The following is an 8,539-nucleotide window of genomic DNA, read 5'->3' as shown; positions in this document are numbered from 1 at the left end:
TAAAAAAAATAAATAATTACATTTGACTTTGGTTCCAATAGCAGGGTTTGGTGTCTATAGCCTCCGGATGTAGCTTAGGGGAGCTCTGCTCCCTGCCTAAGAGACAAACATTCTACTATCGCTTCTGGCCAACCTTTCTGTCCTACAGGAAAAGGAAAGGAGAGAGGATAACAAAGGGATGAAATGTCAACCTATCCGTTCCCGAGTGATATTGTGAGTCTATCCTGACAAGTCACATTGGGCGAGAGCAATGAGGTACTTCACGAATGGCAAGCTTTAAGGTGTTACTCTTGTTGCCATTTCGTTCTGTCTAAAAATGTCGGGAAAGCTCGCAGCTGGATGGAAGACGGAGGAAAATCTATTTGCATATTGAGTTTCCTTTTGAATAAATAAATATATAACGGCTGATGGGGACATTCTCCCTCCGCCACAAATCAGGGCATCAAAGGGGGCCAGACAATATATGCTCGCTATTAGTATCAATTTACAAATAAACTACTTTTTTGGTGACTGGATCTCAGACGTCAGATTTTGATAAATGGTTTCAATTTGGCAGCTGCTTTAGACTGTCAGGCCCCATCTGATCATAGCCCCTTTTACAGCAGTTCTCTGCCCAAAACAATCTCACTCATTTAGTCGAGCACCTTTTAGGGAGAAAAATCATCTTTTCATACTAACCAGGCGGCAAACCGCCCAGGGCACCTGACGGCTGCCCTACCCGAGTCTGTGCCGAAGTGTGTGTGTCGTTGTGTGTACGCAAGTATTTATCAAGTGTGTCTGAAAGGCAGCGTTCCGCCGTGCATACGCTCACGTCTATGTACAAGTGACTGTTGCTACCTCAAACCTAAAAACAACCAGACCAGGAACACTGTCTCAAACACCAAATACGACATCCCATAAAACCACCTGTTTCCAATTGTACGAGATATCAGAACAATGTGCCCCATTGGCATCAGAGCCTGTTCATAGGGCAGAGGGTTCGTAATGAATCCAAATCAAACAAATCAGGTTTATAAACTCAGATATTTGGAGGGTGTGTCTTTGGAGTAACAACAGGGGATGATGTACTCCTTGGGTGTCCTATGAGGCACGCCACTGACCTTAGGTAACCTCTCGGGATCTCCTGGGTGTCTGGGGATGACCTTCTGTAGCCTCTGGAAGCCGTAGTCGATGGTGGGCTCATTCAAGGCTGGAAAGAGAGAGAATTATCAAGGTTAGAACATTGCTGAGTGAAGCAGCTCAAACATGCATCGATCTTCTCAACAGTTAACTGTTCGCTTCCAATGTCACACATGTGCATTGTGTTTTAAATTCCACGCCTGTATGCCTATGTAGGCCTTATGAAGGTGTTATGTCACATTCTAGAGGAATATCTCGCCTGGCTAGCTGTCCTGCCTTGATACATGTGCTCTACGATAGCCTTGAGTGTCAGCCCGGCGTCAGGCGATCTCTTCCTCCATCGTCACGTCTCTCTCTCTCTTTCGTCTATTCTATTTATTAAGCTCGAGACCTTCCACTCAACCTGTCCCAGTTGCTATCCCTTTCACGGGGCATTCCTAACTAATTCAATTGCACCTCCCTCACTCTAAGCCTCTCAGGTACCCCCCCTTTTTATTTCACCCCCCCCCCCCCCCCCCACACACACACACACACACACATTTGCAAACAACGCAATCTCCATTCCTCTCCATTTCGAGACGAAGGAGAAAAGAGAAACAGCCGGAAATGAGTTAGAGAGACATTTCTCCATAATCAAGCCCGTTAATCATAAAAGGCTGTCAAATTTGACTTTGGGGACAATTTGTCAGCCTTCTTGCCCTCTCCGCTTTTGTCACCGGTGCCTCTTGTATTCCGTAAGGATGATTGACACACCAAATGCCGGTGAGTAGAATAGCTAGTTTGCGCTAATATGCATAACCGGCGCCTTCATGAATAAGAATAAGGTGGCGGCGGCGGCGGCGGGGTCTTTCCAAAGGTCCGCTGCCGTTTGTTTCGCGAGCGCCAAATAGATGTTATTACCATTATAACAATATTTGTTTTCTTTCCCCGGGAACGGGCGCCCGCGAGCTGCTAAATCAAATCTGTCTGAGGCTCGTTTCACGCCAAGGGAAGGAGAAAAGGGCTTCCAGGCTGCGGCTGGGTCAGGATGCTATCTGAAGGGTGACGGAGCCTAGACGTGCCCTCTCCACCACAGGCTGCCATTTTGAATATCTGCCCCTGTCCCCTGAGAGGGACCTAGAGAGGAACGTTCGCAAGGCCCAAACAGATTACACTCTCATGGACAATTTCTCCCTTGTCGGGATGAAGAAGATAGTCTACTTTGAAACCAAACACGTCTTTGGATAATGAGGTATTCCTTAGGCCTTGTCAGAGAGCTAGGGCTGAGCATTGTAAAAGGGAATTTCAACACAATCAGGGAAAATTTGAAAAACAGCCAATATACCAAGAGAGTGGGACACTATCAGAGAGAACCAGTGGAAGAGAGACAGAGCAATAGAAAAGGGAATGAGCAGCACAGACAGAGAGAGAGACAGAGACAGAGAGAGACAGAGAGAGACAGAGCAATAGAAAAGGGAATGAGCAGCACAGACAGAGAGAGAGACCGAGAGACAGAGAGAGACAGAGCAATAGAAAAGGGAATGAGCAGCACAGACAGAGAGAGAGACCGAGAGACAGAGAGAGAGAGCAATAGAAAAGGGAATGAGCAGCACAGACAGAGAGAGAGACCGAGAGAGACCGAGAGAGACCGAGAGAGACCGAGAGAGACCGAGAGAGACAGACAGACACAGACAGACAGACAGACAGACAGACAGACAGACAGACAGACAGACAGACAGACAGACAGACAGACAGACAGACAGACAGACAGACAGACAGACAGACAGACAGACAGACAGACAGACAGACAGACAGACAGACAGACAGACAGACAGACAGAGAGCAAAAAAAGAAAGAAAGAAAGAGGGAGAGAGCGAGAGAGAGAGAGAATGTAATCTCAAAGCTTGCCTCCTAATGAACCTCTCGACTAGGAGACAAGACGGTAGTGAAGCAGACATCTTTTCCTCTACTGCCAGGCCCCTCAGAAATTAAGTCCATTACTTCCCCTTATTAAAATCCCCCTGCACTTTGACCCCAGCACCCCATTGGCTACCTGCAGGCCCCTGTTCTCGCAGCCAATCGATTCGGCAGCCTCCTTCGCAAAGAGCCTGAGTAATTGGAGAGCGCCGGCGCACTGCGCGAACCCTGACCCCCTACGTATTACACACCCCATATGAAGATAGATTGCCTGATTTAGTGTAAACATATGCTGCAATTCCAGCCATCAGTGCCACTTTCTCCATCGTAATTTGTATAGATTTTTTCTTCGGGGGCCCAGTCGTCTTTGTGGTGTCTGACGTTTGGACTTTTTCAAAGGGGAAAGATAATGCAGTTCGCTGGGAAGAGGAGGCGGGAGTAGGAGTGCGGGAGTAGGAGTGAGAGAGAGACAGGGAGGGAGAAAGAGAGGTGTGGGCGGGAGGGTATACTTTTATTTATTTATTTAATCATCCATTTATTGCTCTCTATTTCTCGCTCTATGAAAGTGATCAAACGGTCGACTGGGGTCTCACTAAACAGAGCGTTGTTATTAGGTGACCACTCGACTGGGACAAAGGGGAGGGAGAGGGTGAATGGGATTTCCACTAACACACTCAACCAAGCCTGAGAGGAGCTCTAGTGAAATATGATCCCAAAGCACAGAACTGTATTAGATAGGGGAAACATGGTGCTGGTGACAGCAGGGCACAACACAAAGCAGGACAGACATTTTCGGGTTCAGGAAAACAATGAGCTCCAAATTGTAGGCACTTAAAGTCAGATAGACCATGTAGCATTAATTGGTATTACAGATGATAAAGTTAATTTAATCAACGCCTTAAGTGTCATGTCTTCTACCTTAATAGTCTGATAGCATTCTGACTTCAGTCAACACAAAACTCCTCTTCTGTAGGTTGAGAGTATTGTTATAAGTAGAAAAGTCTTCCTCTTCTGTAGGTTGAGAGTATTGTTAGAAAAGTCTTCATTTTGTGAACAAAAATGGCTCATTTGATCGTACATGTGGAACATTTCACCTTTCAACCCGTGTGAAAAACCTCCACGTGTCGAGCCAGATGTCCTCACCTATTTCTAGAGGTTTTAGGAGGAGGCTACCTAAAGCTCCCTCAAAATCAATTCCCATGTTGCTCTCTGTCTTATTTCAAACAGCGCTGCCTTCCAAATGACCCAAACGACTTCAGTTAGCAGGAGCAAGAGGTTAAGTCAGAGTTAGAACAGTGTACCTCTACAAGGTCAACGTGATCAGAGGGACGCTTACTTACACCCCTGAACCGAACAAAATGTGGGAAACATGATAGAGTTAAGGTGGGCTACGCACCAATATTCTTAAATAGCTTCCTTTCCTTTGTTGCTACTGAGGGATTGGATCAAGTCCTTTTAGATTGGTGGTCCAGAATGGGAGAGAGGGAAAAGGAAGCCAGTTAATATTATTGGAACGTAGGCAAGTCTCACTGCTCTTTTTTACAATCAGTCTCACGGGGTGTAGAGACTAAGGCTCCGAAGCTTTATAGGGTTTGCATGCTTCAAGTGGTGCCTTGGCAAAATATGTATCCATTTACTCAGCACATGTTTACATCCTCATACTCCAGCGTGTTTACATCTATTCATGTTGAGCTATTTTCTATTTACTTTCCCTCATCGCCGCTGTCCTTCCAACCGCTTAGGTGGCTTCTGCTTTTCTACTAGCTGATTCCGTACACATGTGCCAGATACTGCTGATGGATGGAATATGCACTTTAGGGAATCTTTTTTTTTTCTCGGCGCCTTGACGCCTTTCACTCCAGTGATATCCTTGTTGAAGGCGCAGTCATGTCCCCGATGAGGATCATCCTCAAACCCATAAATCCCCACTCTCCTGCTCCACCACTCAACACATAGGCTCTCCGTGGCTTTCCCCATATTGCACGTATCATTTCAAATGGAGTCCATATTTCATATGAGATACACCATCAAGGCCCCAGCCCATCCCCACCGCCCGGCTGACAGAACAGGGGATTTGAAGCGGCTTGAGCAACATGGGCTCCAATTTTCCATTCCTATCATCTCTATTCATGTTCTGATTGATGCAGGTCATCGCTGCGTTTGACCCCCTGTCGCCTACAGATGTGTGTATCAGATCATTTCCTCCCTCTCTTCTGAGGGAAGAAATTGTCGGACGCACCAACAGTGTGAGCCTGATCTGAGTCGGTCAAGTGCGGCTGTGTGTCGTCGGCTGGGGGTTGTGGAGCACCGACCGGGCGACCAGCATCTAAAGCCGCCCTGTTACTGTTACACACGTGCACTAATGCTATTGATTTACTCCTTTCATCCCCCCCTCTCTCTCTCGCTCTTTCATTTGTCCCTCATTCAGAGTAAGATGACATAGCAACACACTGGGACACGTACAGACGTGTGATGCAAAACCAAACTCTGGCTTGGACTGCGGTACCACTGTTGTCTGTGTAAAAACAGTTGCTTTCCCCAAACGGGACTCCATCCGCATTATATCCTGCACTGTATATATAACACACTGTACAAACTCAATACATAGACCTACGGGTAACCATACACACATCACCCCCCCGCCCACACACACACATCCCATCACAGTGAGAGCATAGAGAAGAGAAATTCAAAGCAAGAGGCTTGATCAATCATCCGGGCCCCCTTGCGATCGATGCTCATAGAAATTTCATGAACTTTAAACTGTGATTGACAGACAGACAGACTGGCCCCAGACAGATATGGCCTCTTTAAAGTGGAGAGCCACCAGGGAAGATGAAAGGGCTTCTTCCCTCACCAAACACACACTTCTAATTAAGACTAAAACACTTTGGCGATATGGTAACAATTAGCCTGACTGATGTAGTCTATATGACTCCTATGACCTCCAGTGACCCCTGTCTGACACCACACTAGACCACATAGCTTTGAAGAGAGAGAAAAACGATAGACCACATCTTGACCTTCAGAGGAAAGAGGGAATCTTTTAATGGGTACAGTACATTCGGAAAGTATTCAGACCCCTTGACTTTTTCCACATTATGTGGATTAAATTGTTTTTTCTTATCAATCTATACACAATATTCCATAACGACAAAGCATAAACCGTTTTTTAGAAATGTTTGCTAATTTATTACAAATAAAAAATTGAAATTTACATAACTATTTAGACCCTTTACTCGGTATTTTGTTGAAGCACCTTTGGTTTCATCAGACCAGAGAATCTTGTTTCTCATGGTCTGAGAGTCCTAGAGGTGCCTTTCGGCAAACTGTCATGTGCTGTCATGTGCCTTTTACTTAGGAGTGGCTTCCATCTGGCCACTCTACCATAAAGGCCTGATTGGTGGAGTGCGGCAGAGATGGTTGTCCTTCTGGAAGGTTCCCCCCATCTCCACCGAGGTACTCTGGAGCTCTGTCAGAGTGACCATCGGGTTCTTGGTCACCTCCCTGACCAAGGCCCTTCTCCCACTATTGCGCAGTTTGACTGGCCAGCTCTAGGAAGAATGTTGGTGGTTCAAAACTTCTTCCATTTAAGAATGATGGAGGCCACTGTGTTTCTGGGGACCTTCAATGCTGCAGAAGTTTTTTGGTACCCTTCCCCAGACCAGTTCCTTGACACAAACCTGTCTCGCAGGTCTACAGACACTTCTTGGCATGATCACGGCTTCTTTTTTGCTCAAACATGCACTGTCAATTGTGGGACCTTATATAGACAGATGTGTGCACATCCAAATAATGTCCAATCAATTGAATTTACCACAGATGGACTCCAATCAAGTTGTAGAAACATCTCATGGATGACTAATGGAAACAGGAAGCACCTGCACCTGGATGCGCCTGCACCTCAATTTCGAGTCTCATAGCCAAGGGTCTGAATACTTATGTATATCAAGTATTTAATACATGTGAAAACATTTCTAAAAACCTGTTTTTGTTATGTCATTATGGGGTATTGTGTGTAGATTGATGAGGAAAATTATGTTTTAATCAATTTAAGAATAAAACAAAATGTGGAAAAAGGGAAGGGTTCTAAATACTGAACTGTATTTTCAGTGAAGGAGGCCGATCAGTTTAACACATTTTGTCTCCGTATGTCTCTGTAAATCCTACACAGATGTCAACGGGACAGAGCTCATGTCTGGATTCAGCCCCAAGTCAATGAGCACTTATCACATCCATTTAATGCTACAAGGGATGAAACTACACTTACTCTAGGTTCCCCGGAAGTTACCGGTCTCTTATTAGACAGAACAGTGTTCTCCACTGAGGGAATTCGCCTCTCTTCCACAGAGACGTGCCACATTTCATATATCAAAGACCGAGACCGCCTCGTCTTCAAGGAGGGGGACTAGCAGAACTAATGTCAGATAATAGGCATTGTAGGCTGTGACTCAAAAAGAAGAACTTCTCAGGTGTGTGTGAGGAGGGTATTTCTTTGAGGCACACACTTCCCCAGCCTTGTCACTCCGGTCTAATCAAGGCGCCAAGGAGGTAATTATTCACTAGCTGATTAACATATCTCGCCGCTGAAGCGGATGCACACTCTAATCACGGGGGTTGCGTCATTCTCAGATCTCACAGGAGACGAGAGAGGCAACAGAAGGGAGTGGCTGTTGCTGTCACCTCCACTCCTCTCCGTGCTCTAGAGGACAACCATCGAGGTGATGTTCTTCTGTGTCTACGTGGAGAAACTAAATGTTTGATCCAACAGTGGTTCAGTGCAATACTGTAGGTACGGGGGGGGGGGGGGGGGGTATGTATGCTCAATCATGGGGAAATCTACTGTGTAACAAATATGGAAATATGGAAAACAATTAACACATGATTGTGTAAAAGTGTTCATTTTTCTTCCTATACTGCACGCAAGTTGATACCACGCATACGTGCGCATAATTACCTCCATGTGTTACAGTGAGAGTATTTAAACAATAAAAGTGCAGTAGTCAATTAGTCAGCGTACAGTGCCACGGAAAGAGATCACCGACAGGGCTGGGAAGGACCAACACACCACGTCGAGTAAGTCGAATATTTTACAGAGGCTCAAATTCGACACTACGGGGAAGCCGAGGTATAACTCTCGCTCCTTTGTTACATGTTCACAAGAGCTTCAGCATACCGTATGGAACATTTTGCTAATATGTTCCATGTGGCCAGCCCCTGTGTGTGTGTGTGTGTGTGTGTGTGTGTGTGTGTGTGTGTGTGTGTGTGTGTGTGTGTGTGTGTGTGTGTGTGTGTGTGTGTGTGTGTGTGTGTGTGTGTGTGTGTGTGTGTGTGTGTGTGTGTGTGTGTGTGTGTGTGTGTGTGTGTGTGTGTGTGTGTGTGTGTGTGTGTGTGTGTGTGTGTGTGTGTGTGTGTGTGTGTGTGTGTGTGTGAGAGAGCGAGAGCAGTAAGGTACAGTACAGAGTGGACCATTGTTTTTCTCCTCGCTGTGATAGGAACACTGGCCCTGCCCAACTCAAAGGCA

At 46.0% G+C, this 8,539-nt stretch overlaps 1 protein-coding gene across 9 annotated transcripts in view; it reads right to left on the bottom strand.

Annotated features, from left to right (window-relative positions):
* Window positions 1-8,539, bottom strand: part of LOC124011019 (transcription factor COE3-like) — a 109,025-nt gene that overhangs the window by 18,941 nt on the left and 81,545 nt on the right. For all 9 annotated transcript variants that reach the window (XM_046323939.1, XM_046323941.1, XM_046323938.1 and 6 more), the window contains exon 11: window positions 1,101-1,189. In XM_046323939.1, the coding sequence (XP_046179895.1) occupies window positions 1,101-1,189 (89 nt within the window). The remainder of the gene's footprint in view (window positions 1-1,100; window positions 1,190-8,539) is intronic.

The sequence above is a fragment of the Oncorhynchus gorbuscha genome, linkage group LG23 (assembly GCF_021184085.1).
Source record: "Oncorhynchus gorbuscha isolate QuinsamMale2020 ecotype Even-year linkage group LG23, OgorEven_v1.0, whole genome shotgun sequence".
Taxonomy (NCBI): Eukaryota; Metazoa; Chordata; class Actinopteri; order Salmoniformes; family Salmonidae; genus Oncorhynchus; species Oncorhynchus gorbuscha.
The sequence above is the reverse complement of the archived record's forward strand: the minus strand, read 5'-3'. Positions and strand labels throughout refer to the sequence as shown.